We start from the raw sequence: 25,893 nt of genomic DNA on the forward strand, positions 1-25,893 counted from the left end.
CTCTGCCCTGTGATAACACATAATGCCCTCCCCCTTTAAATCACTGTGACTAATTCTTTTCATTAAACTCCTGTTAATCTGATTGGACAAATTCTACCATGAGTTTTGATACATGTGCATACTTAGGAAACCATCACCCCAATGAATATAATGTGTCATTCATCTTCCCCTTTCCCTGACCCCAGGCTAATGGTCTGGGTTTCTTTTCCCATCCTTATAGTTTACTAGAATTTTATATAAGTAGGCTCACAATATATATATATATATATATATATATATGTATATATATATGTATATATATATTAGTTATCTCTCAGCATACTTACTGTCCACGTTTAATTGTGTGTTAATAATTTATTACTTTTTATTGTTGAGCTGTATTGGATTATATGGATATTCCAGAGTTTATCCATTTACCTAATGATGGACATTTGGATGCATGCCAACTTTTGGTCATTACAAATAAAGCTGCTATCAATTTTCATGTATGAGTCCTTTTGTGGGCATATCCTTCCATCCCCTTCAGATAAATATTTAGGATAGGGATGGCTGGATCATATGGTAGGTATAGGTTTTGCTTTTAATGGAAAAACTGTTCTCTAAAGTGACTGTACCACTTTATATCCCATAAGCCATTTGCGAAGGTTCCAAGCTGCTCTGAGCTCTGGAGCCTCACCTGGACAAGGCACACGTTTTCAACATCATCTCTCCTGTTTGCGGGTTGGGGTGTGCGATGATGGTTTTAGTCTGCACTTCCCTGACGGTATCTGTTGCTCATCTTTTCATGCTTTCCCCCCATTCACACGTCTTTTATGGTAAAGCATTTGTCAGACACCCCTCCCCCCACCTACACACTTTAAAGGCTGGGTAGTCTCCTTATAGCTCTGGAAGTTCCTTGTGTACTGTGCCCAACAAAATGCTCTTCACTTATTTTCTGTCAGTCTGTGGCTTTATAACAATGTCTTTAAAAAGACTCATTCTATCATTTGTGTCTGTGTGGGGATATATACACATGTGTGGATGGCTTTGGATCCAAAAGACGGTGTCAGATCCCCTGGAGCTGGGGTTACTAGGCAGTTATGAGCTGACATAGGTGCTCGGAACCAAGCTCCATTCTCTGAAGGCAAGGCAAGTGTTCTTGACCGTGAACCATCACCTCTCAAACCACAATGGTATCTTTTAAAAAGTAAGATTTGTCAATTAATTATTTTTAAGTTGAGATTTTCTTTTACTAAATTTATTCTGAATAAAAGATTACCAGGATGTTCTCCTACATTGTTCTTGGTAGTCCTACTGGCTCAGGGCTAGCTTTATCAGCTCCTTACTGGCCTTGACTTCCTTCATATCTGTCTGTCTGTCTGTTTGCCTGTTTTTAGCATGTGCGCAGTGTTGTGTATTTGTAGCACATGTGTGGCTTTGCATTTGTGTGGTGTACACGTATCTATGTGCACGTATGAAGGTCAGAGAGTATATTATAAGACTTCCTTTATTGCTTTCCACCTTCTTGCCTTGAAAAATGGTTTCTTGGTTAACAGGAGACTCAGTTTTGACAAGGCTAGCTGACCAGTGAGCTCTTGGGATCTCTCACTGCCCTCCCCCGCCATACACACTCCTAACCAATGCTAGGATTACAGGCCGTGCAGGAATTCCAGCTTTTAATATGAGTATTGAAGATTCAAACTCAGGACTTTGTGTTTGCACAGCAAGTACTCTTAGGAGACATCTGTCCAGCTTCTTGGGTTTCTTCTTTATGTGATGCTGATGACAATTCTTTTCTATTCATTTAGAAGGTTAGTGAATCAAAATATGTGAAATCAAGATTGTGTCAAAAATTCAGGTTGTATGGTGATCAAATTCTTCTACTTGTTGTTTCTCATAGTGTAGGAGTTTTAGCAGAAAAAGGAATAGTAATTTGTCAAGTATGCATACCTCAAGATTATATAAAAAATGCCTAATATGGTGATATAAACTGTTAATCCCAGCACCTTAGGAGTCATGGGCAGGTGGATTTCTACAAGTTTAAGGCCAACTTTGTCTACTTTGTGAGTTCCAGGCTGGCCATGGCTGCAGAGTAAGATCCTGTCTCAAAATAAAATGTTTTATAATAAATATTATTTATACTAAAACTACTCCCTACAACTGGTTTTATTATCTGGAAGAGAATATTTTATTATAAGAAGTTAAATAATTTATACAAACCATTTGCTAGGTGTGTCACATGTTAAACCTACATTCTTAATCACTAATAAACCAGCTAATACACAGTGGCTGCTTAGTCTATGACAGGCATTGGGTCGGGCTTTTGAGATGTATTAACTCATTTAGTGTTCAGAGCACAGCTAGACAGTAGACACACCTGTTTCTTTACTGATGAGACTGAAGCACTGGGACCCAAGTTCCCACAGTCAATTAAGAACAGAGGCAGAATTAAAATCTGCACCACCAAGCTAGAGCGATGACTGTAAGAGTCACTATAGCCATTCTACCACACACTTTCTCTAAGAAGAAAAATTAGTCTTATATTCCTGGACTAAACTAAGAAAATGTCCCACAAGGGTCTCTTATTCAACAATGTCATGGAATGAAAGACAGCTTTTTTGGGGAGGTGGGGGGAGTGCTTCTTGCAGTGCCTGACACTGCTCACGGCTATATTTTTGGGTGTCTTCAGTGTTGATGATCTGAGCTATATGTAAGCAAGGGGGGAGCTCAGAACAGAGGACTGCCTCCCTAGGTGTCAGGAGCCTTAGAAGATTCCAGAGCTGGAGCAGGGAAGCTTCTCTGTGTTCTCTGATTTGTTTGTGTCCATACCTGCCTGACAGAGGCAAGGACATGGTCAGAGGAGGCCTGCAAGAGAGACATTTAAATGTCTTGCAGCCTTTCTCCTGACCTGCCACAGAACATGAGGCGGAGTGTTTAGAGTAGAGAGAGACTGATATGGGCTTTTGTCCATTCTTGGGCTGGTTGGTCTGGGTTCTAGGTTTGGTTTTGGGCAGCTCCATGACTCTGGGCTGGGAGCTTTTACCTCCCAGAGTGCCACAGTCCTCATATATAAAAATGTCTAGGAGGGTGCACGAGCTAACTTCCACAGCCTTTTGCAGCTCCCACATTCCTCACGTCTATGGTTCTGTGATTAAGTCCCTGGAAGGTTTAAGTACTGATAAAAGTGCCATTAAGTTCTGTAGACTCAGCCATGGCAGCTGTCTGTTACCTAAGATACTTGGTCTGGTCAGGGTGCGAGGTCAGGGGAGGGCTGAGAGGACAAGAAGGCTTCCTACCTGACAGCCTTTTACACATCGATAGAGGGAGAACCACCTGCGCCCTGCATGGTAATTGAGTTTCCTTTGATTTCTGGGTCCCAGCATACTAAAGCCAACCATCAAAGACACTTTCCCAACAAGAGAACGTTATGCAGTAAGTTCCCCAGGCGAGGGGCTGAAAATAGCCGAGACAGGACTGAGTGGGTCACAAGCAGTGAGACTTGGAAGACAGCAATTTGTGGGGATGAACTGGTTGACCCAAAGGCCTTCTGCCTATCATGCCCTGACCTCGGGTCAGACTCACAGAAAGAGGGAAAGCCATTAAGGCAGCTGGGCTGGCTCTGGCTCTCAGGTCTTAGCAAAGAATAGGTGATTATTTCCCCCACAGGGGCTGGCTGTTCACCTGCCTGAGGGTCCCCCAGCTGGAAGTTTAGAGTCTGTGACCTGCTGGGGTGGACATTGCTTTTGTTTCTGCTCCCCCGGTCTCAGTTCTGTGGAGTACGGAAAGCTGGTGGGACAAACAAGACAAGGAACTAATTAGATAAAATAATTTTTTTTTCTTCAAATGGTGGTCGAATTTTTGTTCACAGATCACGTTCTTATTGTCTTCCGGGTGTTGTTTGAGGCACCCAGGAAACTGAGACGGTGGAAGCAGAATTCCTATCCTCAGCAAAGTGACAGCTCGTTATAAAATCTAAAAGCTGAGTCTGAGAGGCAGCTGTAATAATGATCTGATTTAACCTCGTGTACAGAGACCCTATAACATGCTGGGCTTCAGTTACGGTCTTTTAGCCTCCTCACAGGAACAGGTTTGAGTGCTGGCTTTGTCATCCATGATTCATAGGGGATGAGGACAAGTCGTTCATTTTCTTTCTGCACACCAGTTTTAAAAACATTATCATTGTTTATTATTATTTACTTATTCACTTTACATCCCGCTCGCTGCCCTTCTCACAGTCACCCTCTCCCACAATCTCTTCCTCACTCCTTCCCTTCTCCTCTGAGCTGGTGGGGGCCCTCTGGATGTCCCCCCACCCTGACACATCAAGTATCTGTGAGGCGAGGCACATCCTCTCCCATTGAGGCCAGACAAGGCAGCCTGGCTACAACATATCCTATGTATAGGCAGCAGCTTTTGGGACAGCCCCCACTCCAGTTGTTTGGGACCCACATGAAGACCAAGCTGCATATCTGCTGTATACGTGTGGGGAGGCCCAGGTCCAGCCCATGTGTGTTCTTTGGTTGGTGGTTCAGTCTCTGAGAGCACCAAGGGTCCAGGTTCTGCTGATCTTCCTGTGGAGTTCCTATCCTCTGAGGGGACTGCAATCCTTCCTCCTACTCTTCCATAAGAGTCCCCAAGCTCCATCCACTGTTTGCTGTGAGTGTCTGTGTCTTGTCTGAGTCAGCTGCTGGGTGGAGCCTCTCAGGGGACAGCCACGCTAGACTCTGTCTCTGCACACCAACTTGTAAAACTGCAATGTGTTTCAGTGTGTATAAAGCACCAGGCAAGCAGAAGGTACTGAGAAGGAAGCCAGGTGACCATGGACAGGTTCTGAGCACCTCTGTGTTCTGGGGGACAATACTGACCAGGAACCCAAGGCAGCCCGGCATGCAGTGGGTGCTCACTTTATATGATCCAAGGTGTCCTTGGCAGGGAACTCTCATGAGTATTTATGAATTACAAAATTAATAAATGGCAAACCAGGGAAAAGAAAAAAAAACATCTGTAAGTAGAGGTTACAGACTTGCTTAGCCAAGCAAGAGCAAGAAAAATCATCTTATGTAAAGAAACAGAATACCTATGTGATATAAAACATATTTTAAAAACCAAATTGAAATATTACTCTATTCGGAAGGCAGAGAAACAACTTTCAGGGAAACAGGGGACAGTGACAATAAAGGACCCACAGGAATCTTCAGTTAATGTCCTGAAAGAAGCAGATCAGATGAACTTGATGTAAATGTAGTGAACCTAGAGATTAAAAACAAGACACATGAGTCACTTGTATCTGGACTCCCTCTTAAGCAACTCTTGGGAAAGAAGAAATTAAATGGGTCACTGTAACTGTATAATATCTGTACATGTTCCCTCACCGAAGGCAGTGGCAGAGAAAGACAGTTAAAATCTGGGCTTCCTAACTTATCCAGTCACACATTGCACTGGAAGCTTCCCAGCCCTCCAAGTCCTTCTCCATCAAAATGTCTCAAGGGTCCCATCAACACCAGTGACTGCTCTCCAGCGAGTGGGGGGTGGGGAGGGGAGGGATGATGGGTTTACAGGAGGTGTGGTAGCTGCTTTCTGGGATGCCTTGGAAGGTGCAGCTCCAGGAGGCGGCAGCAGAGGGCGCTGGAACCCCGGCCTGGGCCGGCCTCTGCCATTGGTCCGGGCTGGGGCGCTGAGTTGTGGAGTTGGTGGAAAGTGACAAGTTGGGCGAGAAGAGAGATCGCGGAGAGCTGGAGGAGCCGCGGCCGAGTGAGCCCAGAGACCTCCGCCCCAGGCACTGGGCACGCTCTTCTGGAGTCGGAGCCGGAGACACACAGTGTGCTGGAGCGACACGGAGAGCCTGGAACTGAACCGCTGGCGGAGGCACGGCTGCTACGGAGTACCGGGAGGAGCCGCGCTCCCAGGTCCGGGGCGGCCGAGCGGAGGCGAGGGAGCAGGTCAGAGGGACAAAGAGTTTTGCAAAGGCCCCCCGGTGTCCTGCGAGTGCCTGCGGCAGGACGAAGTGGCCGGGAGCACTGGGAGAACCCGTGGATGTTCTGCGCGCCGCCAGGGAGCCGCCAGCACCGCCACGAGAGGAGGAATGCACCGGCCGCGCCGCCGCGGGACGCGCCCGCCACCGCTGGCGCTGCTGGCCGCGCTGCTGCTGGCCGCACGCGGGGCTGCTGCCCAAGGTAAGCGGCGCCCGCGCCCGAGTTCCATCGTCCGTCCCGCAGAACTGAGTGCCTGGCGAGCGTCTCGCCCGTCCCGGAGCCGGGCATTCGGCCGCCGCCTGCATGGGCCGCCGGAGGGAGGCCATCCAGGACTGGCCCTGAAGCTCGGCTGCGGGCTGGGGTGCTCTGGGGAACTGGTCTTAGACGCCCAGCTGTGGTTGTCAGTGCTGACAGGAAGTGTAGTAGGACTTTGGCGGTGGAGTGTGTGTGTGTGTGTGTGTGTGTGTGTGTGTCTTGGGAGAGATGCTGGTCCTTTGCCTATCTCTCTCTGGATTCCTAGCGCACCCCAAGTGGGGTCCCGTTTATCTACTTCTCTGTCCTGGAGGGAGTTTGCATTTTCAGTGGTGCCTCCAACAGAGCCCAGGGGGTCCGCGAACCCGTACAAACAAAAGCCCTGTACTCCCAGGACTCCCTTTGCCTTGTTTCTTCACTGCCTGATGTTCGGAGCCTCCCGCCCTCTAGAGGGTCATCATTCAGACCAAAATGTTTGTTCCGCCGCTGCCACTTTGTGCAAAGTATGTAGCAAGAGACGGCCTGCTGCTCCAAAATACTCTGGACTCCGCGTGTGCACGTGCAAATGTGTGTGTGTGTGTGTGTGTGTGTGTGTGTGTGTGTGTGTGTGTGTGTGTTGAGATGGAAGAAAGGGGGGGGTCATCTAATGCATACTTGATTTTGGTCATCTCCAGAGACAATCGCAACAGTTAGAGAAAGCCTCCACCGGCAGCCAGAGCGTCTTAGTTCCCTGCGGGAAGCTTGGATCCTCGCTGGGGTCTGAGCTTGTACACAATGAGAGGCAAGATCCCGCTGCGCCTGTGGAGACAACCAATTCATTCTTTGGAAGTTGGAGGGGGAAAGTTGATTAAAGTCTCTGGGGGTCTTGGGCCTCACTTTTAACATGCATCCCTTGAGGGGGTGTTGGAGATTCTGGACTCTTCCTGCCCCCACTTCCAGCCCCTAGCCTCTCTAGATAAATAGGTCCCTCCTCTTTTATCATTCATCTGAGAGCCAGTTAGGGAAGAGTCTACTGAACAGATAGGGGGAAGAACCATTCACTGAACGACTGCTGAATTTGTTTCTACTACAAGTTAGGGGTGACTTTCTTGGTACAAAACTCTCAGCAAGGAAGCTGGGTGCGGATTTTGATCTCCTGGAGGTGACTCTGGGACAGGGCCAGTGCTCACCCAACAGAGTTCTGAAGTGTGGATGTGCTAATCTAGAAGCGCCATGGGGGGTGAATACAGTTTCTAATGGCCATTAAGATGCACATCAGCAGGGGTCCCCTATCTTAAGGGAAAACCCTGATGAAATGTAAACAGTTTGCTCTCCTGGATGTTTTGCTTGGGGATGCCAAACACCTGGCTCTGGGCCACTACACCTGGGTGAAAAGTAGAAAGTGGGCCGTGCTGCCGCTGACCCGTGTCCAGTGCAATTGGGGTGATGATGCCCAAGGCTGAATTCCTGGCCTGGGGGTCTTGATTAATTCTGTTTTTCCTGTGGGCTCCTTTACTTCATCTTAACTTTTCATCAGCCAGTGATTGTGAGGTCACAGCCTCTGCTGATTGGGATGAGATGAATTGGGGATGTAGGGGTGCTCACCATGTTTTTTGGTCATCTGTTTTTAAAAAGTCACCCACCCACACAACGAATTTGTGAATGTAAAACAATACTGTTGTCAGTAGTTACCCAAAGTTCTCTCTCCTTCCTGTTCTATATTCTAATAAAAGGTTCAAACCTGCTGCTGTCTTGTCATCTCTTAAACCCTTTTTCATTTTGGTAAATCTCGATATCTGTTCTGGCCTCAGATTCCTAAGGTAACCCTGTCAGTGACTCAGGACATCAGCTTAAGAGGAGATATATTTTTATCTATTAAGTTGTTTCAAGAGAACAAAAAATGGATCAGTATTTCAGAATTTCTCCCATCACCTTTCTATTTGATTGGCAGGGGAGAGAAAAGGCTTTATGTATATAGTTTCCGGCCTGCTACTTGTTGACCCTCCCAGCTGTCTCCTACCTGCCAAAAGATGGACTTCTGTAAGAGGTTAAACACTCATTACTGCTCTCAAGAGCTCCAGACTCTTGGAACCTACCTGAGCCTTTCTCAGAATTGTGATCATTCTGTGGTTTGGCTGTTGGAAGCCAGAGGAAGGTGTCCCACGACTCAGCTGTCATTTTCTAAGTCTCCAATTGCTAGGTCAGTAGGTGTCTGCCCTACTTCATTTAGTATAGGAGTCTCCTGAGGGCCATGCTCCTGTCAGCTTTGCTGGTGAATTCATCGAGGGACCTCAGCAGTCAGCTTCGACCTTTATTAGGGATGTTTGAAAAATCCTACCTCGATGGCTCAGGGGCACCACCCAGAGGCACAACCCAGAGGCAGGACGGGCAGAGGATGTGGGGTCAGATTGCCGCTGGCAGGACTTACTTGTAATTTATTTTATTGGAAAACAAACCAGGTTGTTTTGCTCCTCCAATGGCTGGGATACTTGGCGGTTATTTTATCTCACCTGTGTACGTGAGTGCGTAGTGCAGGGAATATATGTTTGTGTTTCTGTGGATGCATACATATGCGTGAGCATGTGGGTGTGCCTGTGGAGCCAGAGGTCAGTGTTGGGCCTTCTTCAATCAATCTCTACCTTGATTTTTGAGATGTGCTCTCCCACTCTACTGGAGGTCATCTACCCAGCTAGGCCAGATGGGCTTGTCTGTGCCGGGGGTTATGTGAGCGCTGCCAGCTTTTCTCAAGTGTTCCTCATGTTTGCAGGGTGGGCACATTTCTTGATGGAGACATCTCCTAAGACCAAGACTTCTTACAACAACTCAGCTTTGATCTATTTTAGTCTCTGTCTCCTGCATGTGAAAATAGGCTCCAAATTAAACTTTTAAAATGTTTCTAACGCATATCACTTGCATCCAAAGAACAGTCTGCCTGTGGTTTGTTGACACGAACCTACACCACTTCAAATATTTTTTAAAAGAGGTATAGAGCATGTTATAGAGAACTGATGCTTTTAAACCCTATGCATGCTGATATAAATGTTTTCCAGAGAAATAGACATTGCACTTGTGCAAATACATTAAGGGGACCACAGTTTTGCTGAGTGAGTGGAGGAGAGAGAACCTTTTTGGTTATATGTAAAAAGTGTATAGTTATTTCTTTCTCTCAGTTAAAAACACAGCCAAATAATCAGAGATTACTCATTTTCCATCTTCTAGTAAAAAGAGTAGTATCAGAGGAACCCGCTAGCCAAGCTTAATGGCTATAACTCAGGGTTTGGCATTTGACAGACATGGGTTTGAATCCTCCCTTTCATAGTGTAGGCATGGCAATTATGTTTCCTGAGCCTTCTAAGAGTTTTATGAGGCTTAAATAAATCCATGAGTGTCAAGCAATACAGAAGGGCCCCCCCAGCCTAGAAATTAACTGAGGAATTAACTAAGGATGCAGGAAATGCAGGATGTTCAATCCTTCAGAAATAATATACAAAATTCCACATGTAGGTTGATAGACATCGGATTATACCATAATCAGATTTTTCCAGGAAATGGTAACCATGAAAAGATAGGGGCCACTGTGTAGTGACAGTTTTGGAATTTCAGTTTCTTAAAAAACACAGAAATATTGTAAGAATGTGTTCCTGGAGTAGGGCTGCAGGGCGGCTTCAGACTGTTCATAGCAGCTGACCATGATTTGCCTCGTGCTCTAGCAGAAACATGATTTTTGCCAGTTGCAGATAATTTCTGTGATTCTGTGATGTTTGGAATTCTGGGAACATTTCAGAGGGTATATAAATGCTAGGGTCCTGAGACCCTAGTGGTTGTTGGTCATTTAGGGAGGTTGGTTACGGTTTGTTAGTAGCTGTGGTCAAAGAAGAAACAGAAGGGAAAAAAATAGATTCAGGAGATTTGCCTAAATCCCCTCTCCTCCTCTATTCTTGTTAAGGGGTGAAATCAGGGAGATAAACAGTGGGGGAAAAGAACCCACAAAGTATCAAGGATCAGCTACCCCATCCACTTGTAGCAAGGGGAGATGCCTGGGCACTGGGATGCCTTTCTGGGGAGATTGAAAGGAATAGCGTGTTGATGGTGGGTTCTTGGCCACAGCCCAGGCTAGCTACTCTGTGGAGTTTCTCTCATGCCCTATGTTTCCTTCCTGGTAGATGGGCTGGTATTTGGGCCTGGGAGAAGCTGATGAATAAAGTCTTGCGATCTCAGATAAGTAGCAATCATTCTGAGGTTTTCCTGTATCTGTAATTTATTGAACAGACACTTGGTGCTTTCTGTTTAATGGGTTAGTTACTGCTTAAAGCCTTCCTAAGTATTAACCCACAGAACTCTCACAACTACCCTGTGAAGGCGATGGTATAACTAGATCACTGTGCAGATGGGTCAGGTTAGGCGCTGAGATGCTAAGCTGCTTTCTCAAGGTCACATGGCCGGGGAATGGCTTCGCTGGGTTTGTAAGCCCTGAGAGCTGGTGTTATCCTAACTGACCTCTGTCCTACATGGTCCCTCCTGGTTTAGTTCTTACACCTGCTTTCTTTTAATGTGCAGGCCAGAGTTGGCAAATCTTTAGGTTTCTAAGGGCAATGGAAAGGTATTTTCTTTGCCACCACCTACAGGGTAGAAGAGGTGATGGGAAATAGTCATTTCTGTCATTCCTACAGTGCTGCACTGACCTTACCAGCCTTGCCGTGAGCTTAGACACAGACTGAAAATGCCAGGGATGGTCCAGGCCTCTTGGTCTAAGAGATTTTTTCTCTTTCTCTCTCTCTTTCTTTCTTTCTTTCTTTCTTTCCTTTTCTTTTCTTTTCTTTTCTTTTTGCAGTGTAGTGATGCCACTTTGATGTGGTTTGAGGAGTGTGTCCAGTAGTTCCTTCCGGCTAGCTATGCGATGCCTTTTGATGGAGTATATGTTTGTTTGCATTTTGGTGCATTACCTGGGGGTAGAGGTAAAGGAGAGCTGATTTATTAGACTGCTATCAGGGAGAAATGACTGCCAACTCAGGATCTCGGTGAGGAGGAGCAGATCCAGGCAGATCCAGCCGTAACTGGAAAAAAACTTGACTCATCCAGGCTCTTTCTCAAGCAGAAAGACCTGGCCCTGACTTCACTGATCCCCTGAGCTGTGACGGGAGAGATGGGTCCCTGGATGTCCATAAGAAGGAGAAAGGAACAGTCTTCTAGGACTTGAGAAAGTTCGATGGCGTTGAAGGGGGAAGGGAGAGGGGGCTGCTTCGAAAATCTTTAACTAAATGCAGCTGCTTGCTACATGGAGCCTGACTCGCATGCCAGGAATATCTCAAAAGCTAACGAATACAAAATGAAAATAAACAGCAGGAAAAAGGCTCGTTCTTTGTTGCAGTAAGCTTGGTTGGGGTTTTCAGTTTGTTTAGGAATGGGATAATTGTGGCATCCACTTTATTTTGGTAAGGCAATGAATCGCGATGGATGTGATGTCATCGGGATGTCCCATCCCCGACTCCTCCCCCCCAGCCCCCAGAACACCCAGGCTAGGACATCCATGTGTCCCCATGGCTTAGGTTGTTGCCCTTGAGTGAATTACACTGGAAGAGGGGCAGATAATTTAATGGGATAATCTTGGCAGACCCAGTAAATTTCACACCCCATCTCTCACTAACAGCAAGGCAGCAGAAGGCTACAACATCCTCAGATGAAAAGGTTGTATAAAAAGGCCCTGCTTCACAGTAACTGTCTGTCCATAAATAAGGTTCTGCAGAGTTTTGATCCAGAAATGTTATTAAACACTGATAAGCCAGACTTCATAATGTTTGGCCTCTTTACATTCTCCCTCACTCTTCCATAGAAGCGAAGTTTTTCCACCTCGTTTAAAAAACAGTGGCCTAGAAGATCAATCAGTTCAGACCGTTTATTTTTTCAAGGATGTACATGCAGAATGGCCTTCTTTGACAGCCATTTTAAGGAGGTGACATGGCACAATAGAGATAGAATGAGATTTGAACCCAGTAGACTGTGGTTAAAATTGGGACTTTTGCTACTTGGCTGTATGTTAACCACACTCGTGCTGTTGTGACCAAATGCCTTAAGGAGACAGTTTATGGGAGGGAAGGTCTGGTTTGATTTCCAACGTCAGGGATTTCAGTCCGTTATGGAGGAGGAGGTGGGTTGAACAGCTCTGTTCATGGTGGTAGGAGCATGAGGTGTTCATACTGTGACAGAGCAGGAATCTAGCAGGTCAGCATCTTCAAAGGCCCATCCCAGTACTGTAGATTAGCCAAGCTCCTATAGAGCACAGCTTTCAAAGTAGCATCATAAGCCAGGGACTGGCAGTTCAGACCATGAGCCTTTGGGGGATGTTTCTGGGCAAACTGCTAACCAATTTATTATCACCTTCTGATAATTTCCCTGTCTGTAAAATGGGGATGACATAGTATCCAGCCTGCAGCTTGTTTGTGAGAATTAAAGGACACATGAGTGGAAAGCACCTGAAGGCACCATGAACTGGAAGAGGGAAGCTGCTGGCTGCCATCCGGATCCTGGGCTTCCTAGAGAAAGCAGAAGGTTGGGTTCCCAGTCAAGGGCTGCTGCGCGGGAGACGCAGCTAAGAATCTTGGAGCAGCATTCTTGGGTTCTTCTGAGGGTCTGAAGTGCTTGATTTTACAGAGACCACATAGAGACCGGGATCTGAGCCCATCTTAGGCCAGTATTGAGATCCCCACAGGAGGAGATTCCACAGCGCTTTAAAAACAAAGGCTCCCTCCCCTCCCAGAATCTTCGGAGAAGAGCAACTCCTCCCTGATATTTGGGTCTGGTGGCCATTTAAAGATTCATAGGACTGAAAGAACTTTCATGTCAAGAAAGAAGAAGAATGATGTACCGGGGTGGGGGAGGGGTGGGGGAGGGGAGGTAAAGGAAGTTCTAAAGACAAGGTAAAGTTTGTTTCTCAACAGGAAAGCCTTTTGTCCAGTGCATTTCAACTCATTTTTACTCTATATTTATTATATGTGAGGTGCCGTGTCTGGGACGTAAAACATTATCCCAGCTTCAGGGAGAGAGGCAGGAGGGAAGTCCTAAGCATCTTGAGCACCCACTGTATGCCCTGCGACATTCTTTACAGTGAGACTTCTGTGTCTCAGTAGCATCAATGGTTGGACCTTTCAAGTCTATTTACAGATAAAGGACCCTCAGACGCTGAAGAGGCTGGTATTACAGTCAACCTCATATGATTATTAAATAGGGATTTTGGATTTGGACCCAGATATTTTGATTGTCACAGGTACCCCTCTTCCATATCTCTGAGGTGTGGGTAGTTGTACCATAGAGCAGACCCGTTATCTCCGAACACCAAACATCTTTCTAACAGGAGAATTCTAAAGGCTGTGGGAAAGTGCCACAGATGCACACAGGGGTAGGAAGCATGAATTCCCAGGAAGCTGGAGGGTGAAGGGCAGAGAGGACACTGGCTCCTTCTCAGGCAGATTGGGAGCCCTCTGAACAGATTATGGAAATGTGTACTGAAGTTCCACATCAATATCAATATATCAAGTGTTCGTTTAGCCAGCAAGAGGCCTGGGCTGGATTTTGTCTGCCTCTGAAGCTCCATGGCATCCATTTTTTATGTCATCTGGATATAGGAAGTGGTTGTGCTGTCCCTATACCGAAGGACAGGCAGACATCAAGATAATTTCTCTGGCATCTTTCCCTCTAGCTCCAAGTTCAGGCTTTAGATTGAAGGAGGGGACCAACCACTCAAGTATGGGTCTCCAATGAGTCTTCATTAGTGACCATGAACTGTAGTATTCTAAGGCCTCTGGTCAGCACATTCCGCTTCCCCCCTTCATTCACTAATCATACTGTTTGCTGTTACTGTGAGCTGAATATTCTGGTAGTTCCACTGGAGGGACAAAGTTGGTCACCACACTAGAGAATTTTCTGAGCAGAGCAGTAGATTTGTGGCAACGCTTGCTAGCTTGACCAGCAAATCCGTTGTCATCCCTTCTTGAAACACATCATTTACAGCTCTCTCCTAGTTAAGCGAAGCCATGTCACTAAACACTAGCTAATGGGATGAGATTGGGAGGACCCAGTGCCACTTGCAAGACCCACTAAGACCTTTTCCCAGGCAGGTTGCTATGGTTACTTGAGAAGTTATGTGTTGGAGATGCCACCTGATGGAAGAAACCTGGGAGCTTCCCTTCTTTACTGCTCTGTGGTTGAAGCCACCTGCTGGTCCACACTGGCTTGGGTTTTATATAAACCAGAAACAAGCGTTTATTGTTAAGACTCAGATTAGGGTTTTCCAGCTATAGCTACTGGACGATCATAGCTAACCAAATGGTATAAACTACAGCATGTCTCAAGACTACCTTAGTGGCTCAGGACCAGCATTTTTAGATAGAACAAAAGAAGCAACCTAGTTTCGGCTTGATTATCTCCAATGGAACTCAGAGAACCTTTCTATAAATTAAGCTTCTTCCTGAATTACGTATGGCAGGTCCTGGGGTGTTCATCACTGTGGAAGATCTAGAAGGATTGTGATTGGCTCTGGGGTAGTTTTAGGGGCAATAAAACAGACTACCGCAGCATAATTACACAGCCACTAAGTATAGAATTAGCAGCAACGAAATGCAGTATCCCAAGAAGGAAGAAAGAGGCCCTTCAGGAGGATGTGGGCCCTGCTGTGAGATCTCGGGGTGGCGGGGTGGGGTGGGCATGAAGGTGGTCCAGAGGATGAAAGATGAAGAGTGGGAGAGGAGGAGCAGCTTAGGACAGGGTCCTGCAGCGGCTGCTCTGCTCTGCAGGACTCATTCAGGGCTGTTCTGTGTTCACAGACGGGAATTAGCTAAGGAGTGAAACAGTCCTCTAGGCGATGGCGAGTGAAGAGAAGGCTTTGAGTGGCACCAGGTACCCGGAAGCAGAGAGGGAAGAGAGAAACAGGGTGTTGATCGCATAACCATTTCCTTCCTCTGCCAAGGGCGCTCCCAGAGACTTACAGAGGAGCTCGCGCCGCGCAGCTGTGCCTCTTTGCCTCTGCTGCAGTGCCTTGGTTTGCAGCACAGACTGCCGAGCATTGGTCCCATCTTGCCTGCTTGGTGAAAATCCCAGCAGGGAGGCGCTGTAATAGTCCGCACATCTAGAATGCAAGTATTCGCGGCTGTTATGGATAGAACTCAGCGTCTTGAGCTTGCTATCAGGTGCTCTCCTAATGGGCTGCACCTCCGGCCTCTGGGTTCTGCTAATGTGTTAACTTCTATGGTTTTCAGGAAACCCTCTGACAGAGGCAGTCATTTGTTACTTTCGTTGAATTCAATTGTTATTTTCCATAGAATTGTTATTTTCTACATAAGGAGACTGAGGCACAAAGATGGTCTTGTGTCCCTGAAGCAAATCAAGTGAGAGAGTCAGGACTTGAACTTGGATATCTGGAAGCTGAGGCTTTGTTCTTAACCGTGATGTCACTATACCTCTGCTTTCCCCATCCCCCAAACTCTACTTGGTGATTAAAATTCTACATAAGCTAGCCAAATAGCTGAGTGCAAATAATTATAATTAAATCTCTTGATTTGAATGGCGTATTGGGGCTTAAGGAATTATTTCATATACAATATTAACTTTAATTTTCCAACTATTCTAAGGAAATTGTTCTCTCTCTCTCTCTCTCTCTCTCTCTCTCTCTCTCTCTCTCTCTGTTTTTAGGCAGGCAAGTAAGGTTGGCAGCTTACCCAAGGTCACTCTTTAGGTGGCAGGGTCTGTCTGAAATATAGGCCTTCTCTTTAAATCCCATGGGATGTTTTGCTCTGAAGGATTACTCGTCTTTATAATTCATGCCTCTCCAACATGACAGGTTTCACAGTTGTTGACCCAGTGAGCAAATTTGCCCGATTCTCACTTCTCCCATCAACACGACCCTCAAGTCAACCACGATTGTGAGAAACGGTCTGGAAGTATTTGTAGGTGTGGTTTTGGAACTGGCATTCCTGTAACCTAAGGAAGTTCCTGAGCAAAGAGACTGGGAGAAGTTACTTCAAAGCGAGGACTTTCCTAAGGGGCTGGCAGTGGCAGCTGGCCATTCAGTCATGAAGAATGGTTCTTTGGCATTCCACAGGGCATGGCACAGAGCATGACTTTCCTTTTCCTATCCGGTCAGCAGCAATGTGGCCTCTGTAAGATTTTTTTCTTACTTGTTGAATGAGAGGCATAATGGGTAAGTGCACCTTGGGGGTAAGGGCACGATGCTGACACGTGCTGGGCCAGTACCTGGCTCGTCTGTCTGTGGTTGGTGTGTAATTTGCAGCCATATCCCTGAGAGCAACCCTGTCTGTGATTTTCACAAGACAGTATAGACACAGTGTTTAGGACTCAGTCCTAGCTAGGCTTGCTGGCATGATACAGTCACCTTGGAGGGAGACTCTTGGATCTACAAGTCTTAGGTTATAATTACATTTGCATTTCTCAAGGACACGGATGTGAGGCAAAAATAGTCCCTGTTGCATTGACTCCAAGACATTCTTGAAAGACTCTTATCTCTTCTTCACGGGAAATCGACACTGTTTCCGGATGGGATTAGACAAGAGGAATGAAAACAGCCTGTTGTATGCTTTTTCCACACGAGCGATGATATCCCCACCACTTGGATTTCACTCCAGCCCTGTGTTGCTTTTTTTTTTTTTATGTGATGTTTCCATCCCCTGGAGGGGAGTGGAATGGCGGTTTTCCTCTATCCTGTTAGAACCTTTGTTATGATGGTGACCTGGCTGCAAGTGTAGACCCCAAGGAGTTAGTGCTCACCCTGGTGTGACTGTCTAGAGGGCTGCTGACGGGAACTTGCCTGCTCAGCATCAGCTTATGCGCGGCTGATACCCAGCAGCAGCTTTGTGGTATCTGTGGTGGTGATCGTATCTTTTCTTTACTATGACCATTCTGTTCTGTTCTCCATACTCCATTTGGTGCCTCTAAGCCAAGGGATGAAGACTTTCCTGTGGTTAGGAAAGCTTCACTAGGCAGGGCTGGATGCCGGGGTCTTTTGGTGTATATTTGATAAGTAGTATCCCATGAGGGACATGAGAGAGGAACTGAGCATGCTCAGTTCACTCTACCCACACTTATACCTAGGTCACTGTCTAGGATAGGTGTACATGTTCCTGCAAGAAGGAGAGAGGGAGAGAGAGAGAGAGAGAGAGAGAGAGAGAGAGAGAGAGAGAGAGAGAGAGAGAGAGAGAGAGAGGGAGAGAGAGAGAAGAGAAGAGAAGAGAAGAGAAGAGAAGAGAAGAGAAGAGAAGAGAAGAGAAGAGAAGAGAAGAGAGGGAAAACACACTGGTTTCCCTCCCTGGAAGAAAGTTCCAGGCACAGGTTAGAAAGCATCCCTCCCAGGGCTGCGTTGGTGTTAAAGCCGTAGGTAGGTCAGTCAAAATGTTTACAAAGAGTACTCCTGCATCTTTACCTAAGGACTCATGTTTAGAGAGTTCATTATCTAATGTGGAATGTGTGTCATAGTGGCTTCTGGCTCTCAGAACTAGCACAGCATCGATGTGCCTGCTCAAGCCAGGGCATTGGTATGCAGAGGTAAGGGAGGAGGGATATGTTCCCTCACCTGCCGAGTGGTACCTCCTGTGTAAACTACCAGGTCGCCTCAGCTTCCGCTTGGTTAAATATTTGTTTAACAACCAAAGTGAATGCTGTGGAAATATATGGCAGTATCTTCCCAGATGGGAAGTTTGCTGTTTTTCGTTAAGGAAGCAAGATTGATTCAGCGAAAATGGTCTCAGAAGACAAAGGCCTGGCCTTTGTTCAGGGCCTCTTCCTGGTCTTGCAGCCTTTCAGAATCTCCATCCCAGAGCGTGCCCACCTCTGTCCCTTCTCACTGAACTCCTACTTACCCTCCAGTCTTCAGTGTGTCCACAATCAGTATCTGCTTGTCTTTTGTCCTCTCCCCAAGCTCTCACCTTCTGCCATTGTCTCCATACTGGCTATGTGAAGCTCATTCACTCAGAAATGGCTCAGTGCCCTGGGAGGATTCTCAACTCTTCCCAGTACGAGTCACGGTTGTTTATTGAGCATGTGCTATGAGCCTCACGCTCTGCAAATCATTTTGTGCTTCATTTTAAAAAAGATATTACATTTTACTTATTTTCATGTGGCTGTGTGAACCTCTAGTAAGGGGAAGTAATTTCTCTCTGTCCACTATGTGGGTCCTGGGGATCCAAGTCTTCATGTTATGTTTAGTGGCAGATACCTTTACTAACAAAACCATGTTGTTGGGTCTGAATTTTGTATTTTGTGGTGTTTCTTTTCTATTTTTCTAGAATGATTGCCCTAACCCCATTCCTACCCCTCACTCTGTCCTGGAATTGTTTCTTCATCCACTCACGAGGGGAACTCTTCTGGTTTTATTGTGTTTGCAATCTAACCCTCGACCACCTAAGCCCAACTACAAGGAAGAGTCACAGATTTACTTAGGATTAGGGACAGGCTTTCTTGGGTAGGGAAGCTGAGAGGTGCTCTTGTATACATCTGTGTCCAGAGAAAGCAGGCAATGTGTAAGAAAGACTTGACCATGTAACAGGCCTTGCTCAGGGGCAGAAAAGGCCGCCCTGTGCTCTGGTTTCTTTCCTTCCCAGGAGGTCTCTGACTTGAGCAAGATAGAATGATAGTGTTACCATGCCCTGCTGGCCACGTTCCTTACCTTGCCAGTTCTTATTCCAATTAAAATGTTATTGTTACTTTTTTCTTGTTGTTTTTTTCCAATGAGAATCTGTATAGAGCAATTAAAAACCAATGCAGTACTGTGTCATCAGAATAGAACCACCAAGAATTCTACCACTTAGTGGCAACTTCTGTGGTTCTTAAGTGTTTATAGAAGGAGATTGTGCCTATATTCCCAAAAGAATGTGAGGCTCAGGGATGTGAAGAACTGCCCCAGGATCCTAGCCAGTGTTTTACACCCTATCCACTTCTTTGTGGCAAGGACTGGGGCTTACATTCATTGCATCTTAACCATTGGTCTGTTTACTCAAGGGGAGATTGACAGTTCCACGTCGAGAGTATGCCACATCAATGTAATTACCTGCTGTGCCATATAAAAAGGCAGTGAGTTTTCTGAGCAAAGGAGAAAGAATTCTTGTGGAGGTGGAGCTTAAGAGTAGCTTCTTAGATGACTGTGATAGAACACATGATAGGTGATGAAACGGTTTATTTAGCATCCGGTTCTGGAAGTTGGAAATACAAGACCAGGTGAATGCTTAAAAGTCAGGTTGCTACACCGTGCTTCTTGACTGTGACTGCAATGTGAACAGCTGCTTCAAGCTCCTGCTACCTTAACTTGCCCACCATGACGAAATTTCTCTTTGAATTATGAGTAAGCACAAACCATTCTTCCCCTATGTTGCTTTTTTCAGGATATTTTTATCACAGAAAAACAAAAACAAAAACAAATAAAGACATTCACTTTACTAGGAAAATCTCCCCTGGAGAGCAATGTCTCTCTCTATTTTCCCATGGAGAAGGAATTATTCAAGACTTGAACTTGCAAGTCATCTTTGTGCTAAAGTGTCCAGAAAGGGACCTCTTTAGACTCTCTAGGACCATCTATGCCAGGCAGGGCACCTTTTATTCTTGAAGGAGAGAGAAAGGAGGCTTAGCCAAGCAAGCTTCTGTTGGGTCCTTGATGTTTTCTTGGGGGCTTAGGCTATTTGAGATTTTGCTGTGGTTAGGGTGACGTTTGCTCAGCAGCTACACCAAGGCGGCTGGGGCCACAAGATTTTTGCCAACATCTCTAATTCTGGCCCCGTAAGGAGTATGAAAGAGATGTTGGGTTGCAACAGAGCAGGGTGTGGGTACTGGGAAGTGTGGAGGGGTCGTAGTAGGAGGGAGGACCTTCGTCTCAAGGGAATCTGTGCTGCAGAAAGTGTGTCTCAGAGAAGCTCCCAGCACAGTTCCCCAGGCACCAAGCATTAATGTTGATAAAAGCACACAAGCTCAGCCTGCTCTGCCTGATTTTTGACTCTAACATAATAACTTCCCAGGTCAAGCTCTATAAGCCACCAGTTTCAAAACAGGTCAGAGCCATGGCACCAAATGTTGTTGTTGGATGCAGATGGAAGGGGTTCTGGTCTAACCCTAGCAGTTGTCTCCCCATTGAGCTGGTCTGTTCTTTCTGGTGGTCTTGGAGGGTGAGTTGACTCAATTTCTCTATTTCTTCAGAGGGAATTATAACCTGAAGGTTATCATGGGAAATTAAAAGAGAACTCGAAAGGCTTACCTGAGATGAAAGGTTAGGGAACAGGTAACCTTTTATCTTTGTCTTGGTGAGAGGACTCACCTGGCTCCATTCATTCACTGAAAACACATCGAAAGACCAGGCATTGATACTGAGAGAACAGCTGTGACAGAGCAAGGAAGCCTCATGGTGTGTGTGTGTGTGTGTGTGTGTGTGTGTGTGTGTGTGTGAAAATAAATACATGCTCTTCACAAATAAATACATGCCAAGTGCCAAGGAAAAGAGAGTAGAGCATAAAGGTCTGTGTGATGCGGTGGGATGGGTGATACCACGTTGTGGAGTCAGGAAAGCTTCTAGCTAAGGGACCTACAACAGAGGACCGAAGGGCTGATGCATGGGAGTGTGTTCTCAGTTCATGGTACAGCAGCAAGTGCTCCTGCTGGCAATAGTGACATTTATATAAGTGCCTGTTATGTGCCTGTTGGGGTATTCATGCTTCTGTCTTCACAACACTGCTAGGCTGGAGAGATGGCTCAGTGGTTAAGGGCACTGGCTGTTCTTCCAAAGGACCTGGGTTCAATTCCCAGCACGTACGTGGCAGCTTACACCTATCTGTAACTCCAATTCCAGGGTCTGATGGCCCTTTCCTGGGATCTGTGGGCACCAAACATGCACATGGTGCATAGACATATATGCAGGCAAAATACACATAACATAAAGTAAAATGAAAGAATGCAGTTAGGTAGGGCCTATTATTATACCCATTTTACAGATGAAGAAATGGAGAGTGCCTCAGCCAAAAGCCAAGCGAACGGGCAGAGGGAGCAGTCTGTGAATGCTAAATGAGGCAGCTCTGCACAGAGGAAAAGAAAAAGAACTCTGTGCAGGTCTGGCCTGCTGCTCATCTGGTGTGCAATCCCAGGCAGATATGCAATACTTCTGTTTCCTGAGTTTTAAAACTGTGTCTAGTACATAAAAATCCCAGGTAAAGGCATTGCAGACTACGTGGCACCGTGAAAGCATCGGTTAGCTACAACTGGTACGTTTACATCAGTTATCAGCCTGCCCTTTCTGGAAAAGAGATGATGAGAAAAAAATACATTTGAGTCTTAACAAAGCTTCCCCTGTTTGCCCAGAGCTTCGTTTCCTGCTGATGTCTCTGTGGCTGAGTTCAGCACAGTGTCCAGTCGAACTGGAAACATCCCTGTGCAAGATAGACCTGTGAGGGAAAACTAATCGCCAGGACTCTTGAAATTCTAAGGAAATCCTCAGAGGTCCTAGAACTCCAACTCCTCTCAAGCCCATGGTCTCAGGGGAGCTTTCTCTAATTTCATGTTGTGCTCATGACAGGTATCAAGGAAAGTCAAATGCTGGCCCCGCCTCCCACGGCTCCCCTTTAAAGTCTCTGCCCTTGTTGCAGGGTACCAAATGGTCCATTCCATATCTAGATGCCACATACAAAGCTAGGTTCTGGGAACCCACGGATCCAGGTTCTAAGGATGGAAGTCTAGTGCTTCCTCCAGCCCAGGAATGTCGTTGGGAGGTGCTCAGGATTCAGGTTTAAATTTGAACGTTTGATGATGCCTCCTAGAACCTTCCAAGAGTCCATAGAGGCAGCAGATACCTCAGCTGCTAATGAGCGGTGGCATGCATGGCTGCCCAGTTGACACCGCATCTGAGGATGGTGCCATCCTGTGTGTACTTTGCTTCCTGTGTGTCAGGGTCTCTCACAGTAAGATACATCTTGGCTAGGCTGCAATTTTCCCGCTGGAACTGGATAGCAGCCTGCCAGGGCCTGTGGTCCATGCCTCAGGAAGCTGTCCTCTGTAGCGGATTCTGGAGTATCTCCTGCACCTAGGCTTAGGCAGAGCTGCCCCGATGCAGTCGGGCAAGGGTAGTACCTGGGCACTCTGAAACCAGCGGGGGGAGCAGTACCCCATTCACTCTCATGAAAGACTTCATCTCTCTAGTCGCCTTTCAGGGCCAAAGGGGCCCCTGAGTGAGTGATGTGGCTGATGTCATGGCCCTAACACTGGTGCCAGGTGAGCCCATTCAGCGACCTGTGGCCTTGTAAAAAAAACCCACAATCTTGAACTTTCCCCACCCACACAAGTCAGAGTGCTGATGACCATCAGTGTGTCACTACCTCTGGATGGAAGAAGATAATTCTTAGAAGAATTCTTAGAGAATTCTTGGATACTGTCAACCTGCAGTCAAGGGCACAGTGGCACTAATCTGTCACACCAGTATGATGGAGAGAGTTAGGAGGCTCCATGGGCTCAAGGTCAGCCAAGACTAAATAGTCAATCTCTCAGGAACTGGGCTTCTGACCTCTAACACTCAGCCACAGAGAAGCCAGCTTCCTTTTCTCAGTGGTGTGGCTGGCTGTGTCCTGTTGGCCCAATGGGACACTAGTGATGGGCCAACACCTATCTTTATCTATAACTGACCTAGACACTGACTGCCTCTCTCTCTCTCTCTCTCTCTCTCTCTCTCTCTCTCTCTCTCCCTCTCTCCTCCCCCCTGTCTGTCACCTAACATTTTGTTATGATACCAACCATCAGCTGAGGGGGCTCTCTGGCCGCTGAGCTGTGCTGGCTTCCTTGGGAAGGGGAGAAATGAGCTCTGGCTTCTTGTTAAGTGTCTGTTCCCTTGGAGTCCTAGCTGGAAGGTCCACGTCAGAAGCGCTGTGTTTAACCTGCTGGCTCTAACAGTAGAATGGGACAGAAGGCTGAGCAGCTGCCTCTTCCTCATACTGTATGGTTGATGATCCTTTCAAAGGAAGGTCTTGTCAACAACCTGGAAGCTTGTAGCTCTGTGGTGGATAGACGGTGGGTTGGGAGTAGCTGTGGGCCTGCCGTCTTCTTGGGTCTGAGGCAAGGCATTTTATGGAGTAAGCTCTCTTGAACTCTCAAGACCAAAAATATACTTCCAAGCCACCAAAGACTTCTGAGGTTTCCTGGTGGCAAGAGTGAGGAGACTTTGAATCCTGTCCCAACACTTAGAGTGCAGAGTACCACCCTTCAGACACTTACAGGCCCAGTGGGCAAGCATAAAAGGTACTCAGGAATGTGACACACCCTGCTGACCCTTATCTCCTCTCAATATTGGTTTAGAATGACAGCTTGTTTTGTCTAACCAAATTAATTCTTAATTTAGGAAATGCCTTTAGGGCAAACTTAGAATATAAGTACTCGAAGTTTTAAGGATATTAAGTGGCTGACCAGAAAATTGTCTTTATTTCAATTAAAAAAATGTTATTTGTGATAACCCTCATCAGATTACCCTATTTTATTTGAGTATTTTTTGTTTGTTTGTTTGTAAAAATCTGTGTTGGAAAGTGCAGGAGAGACTAACATTTAACCTCTTCTCCCCATGTGATCTTTATGTGCATGTCCGTGTTTGTATATATGTATGGTATTATTTTTAATTTCAGAGAAAAATTATAAATATGAAATTAATTTTTGTTTACTTCTCCCTTTGGAGGGAGGAGGACATTGGCACATAGGAAGCATGCGCTGGGCAGGAGGTCAGCAGGATCATGTTTATCATGTAGTCTTCTAGCTAGTTGCGAGACTCCAGGCAAAACACATGCCTTCTCTGATCCTCAAGTTCTTGTCAGTAGAGCAGAGCCTGGGTAAGCTGGCTGGATCAAGGAACCAGGTGTTACCTTGCAGCCTGGAGAAGGGGAGTCACCGATTCCCCTCTAGGTCTACTGGGGCAGAGTCTGATTTAGAAAGGTCCTCAGGAGCTCTGTGTGGTGCCTACAGGTCAGCACATCTGGCTGACTGAGGGGACAGGACTAGGCCAAGGTCAATGTTGGACTTGATTTTGTTTGCCTTGGCTCCTTACACCTGAAGTTTGGCTCTGTTTCCGGTTGAGTGTAAGAAGCCCTTCTGTGAAACCAGTGACGGTGAGGAGCCCCATCTCTGTAAGAAGAGTTCAATTGCAAAATCAGTGGCAAACCTCAGGCCCTCAGATTTGTTTGTTTGTCATTGTTTATCTTTTATACTAAGGTTTGTACATTAGGTTTAGCTAGCAGTTGCCATCCTCTATCCTTTCTATGGAAAGGGTGGCTTTTCAGAGTGGAGACCATCAGGCTCCACCCAGATTCACACACCTCTGAAGTCTGGCAACTATACAATGGAAACTGGGGTCCCTTGAGGCAGGTTCAACTTTCATATCCCACATGTGTGTACTCTTGAGCTTGAAAGTCATCTTCTTGCCACCGGGTCTCCTGTTCCTTAGAAAACAAGAAAGAGAGTGACATTGCCCACCAAAGAAGTGGGAACTTGGGTTAAAACCAGGATCACCTTTAAGGATGGGCACTGATCCCCTCAGTCTTAGGTCGGCTGTTGGTTTAATGGTCCACTGTTGCTATCTGGGAATTCCACTACTATTTTGAATACAGGAGCCTCCATTTTTTACTTTACAAGAGTAAAGTGAATGGAACTAGAATTATCCAGGATCAGAATCAGGAGCCCCTGAGCAGATAGCCATCTGTGGGGGAAGAGGCACAGCCTTGCAGGGAAGAGGAGACTTAGTCTGGTGACCTTGTAGTGTGTCTTCGTACTGCTCAGAGGCTTAAGCCACACTGGATGTGACTGGCCACTGGGTGCTGTAGATAGAAGGAGAGTGGGATGATTTTCTGACCTATCAGTTGGTCATGAGCTTATAGACAATTCATTGATCTCTCTCCATGTCTTCTTTACATCCAGCACAAAAGTAGGTCCTCAGCACACCACAATTTACTTTCTTACAGTCCCATGACAAGCTACCAGTAAATAACTTGTGAGAAAACAGCCACAGGTTTTCATGAAAGGTGTGCTACAAACCTTTCTAGTTTCAGTGTTGCTACCAACATCACCCAGATTCTCCAGGGGCCTCATGGGGTAACTTCTCTGCCTCTCTCAGCTCCACCACCAAGAACATGTTACTTGGACTCATGGACTTTATGCTTCTGAGTCTCATCTCTAAAAAGGGATAGGCACAGCCCCTTGGAAAGTAGGGAGTGGTTGGAGATTTGCCATCTTTAGGTTTGCTGGTTGATTCTCTGGGATAAACCAACAATAGATGGTGCATAGGAAGAAACACATGTTTACTGTTTATATGCATGAGAGCAAGAAAGTAGTTAAGAGCCAGGCCTCTGAAGTGTGCATGCCAGGGCTTCGGAGAGGTAGGGGTAATGTATGGGAGGAGTGAGAGGCAAGATGGTGGGAGTGGAGGGTGTTGTTGATGCAGACGAACTTTGAGGTCATGTCTCAGAAGAGCCTGTTGACACTTGGAACAATCGGGGTCAGATACCAAGTCTGTCTTCCTGTGATATGAGTGAGCCTCTTGTGTCTTCAGGCAGCTGAGTAGCACCCCAGCAAGCCTCTGGGTATACCACTCTTCTTTACCAACACAGGCAGGGGCAGTTTTCTCTAAGGAAAGGATAGCTTTTTAGAGCCATTCTTATGCCTGAAAATTCTCCCAGTCTGCCAGAAACATACATTTTGAGGCACATATTTT

At 46.3% G+C, this 25,893-nt stretch overlaps 1 protein-coding gene across 1 annotated transcript in view; it reads left to right on the plus strand.

Moving 5' to 3' along the window:
• Window positions 1–5,636: 5,636 nt before the first annotated feature.
• The window catches only part of Ror1 (receptor tyrosine kinase-like orphan receptor 1), a 343,830-nt gene continuing 323,573 nt past the window's right edge, over window positions 5,637–25,893 (plus strand). Inside the window, exon 1 of the mRNA NM_001108671.1 lies at window positions 5,637–6,152. Within this exon, the coding sequence (NP_001102141.1) occupies window positions 6,062–6,152 (91 nt within the window). The 5' untranslated portion in view covers window positions 5,637–6,061. The remainder of the gene's footprint in view (window positions 6,153–25,893) is intronic.

Source organism: Rattus norvegicus, chromosome 5 (genome assembly GCF_036323735.1).
Source record: "Rattus norvegicus strain BN/NHsdMcwi chromosome 5, GRCr8, whole genome shotgun sequence".
Lineage (NCBI taxonomy): Eukaryota > Metazoa > Chordata > Mammalia > Rodentia > Muridae > Rattus > Rattus norvegicus.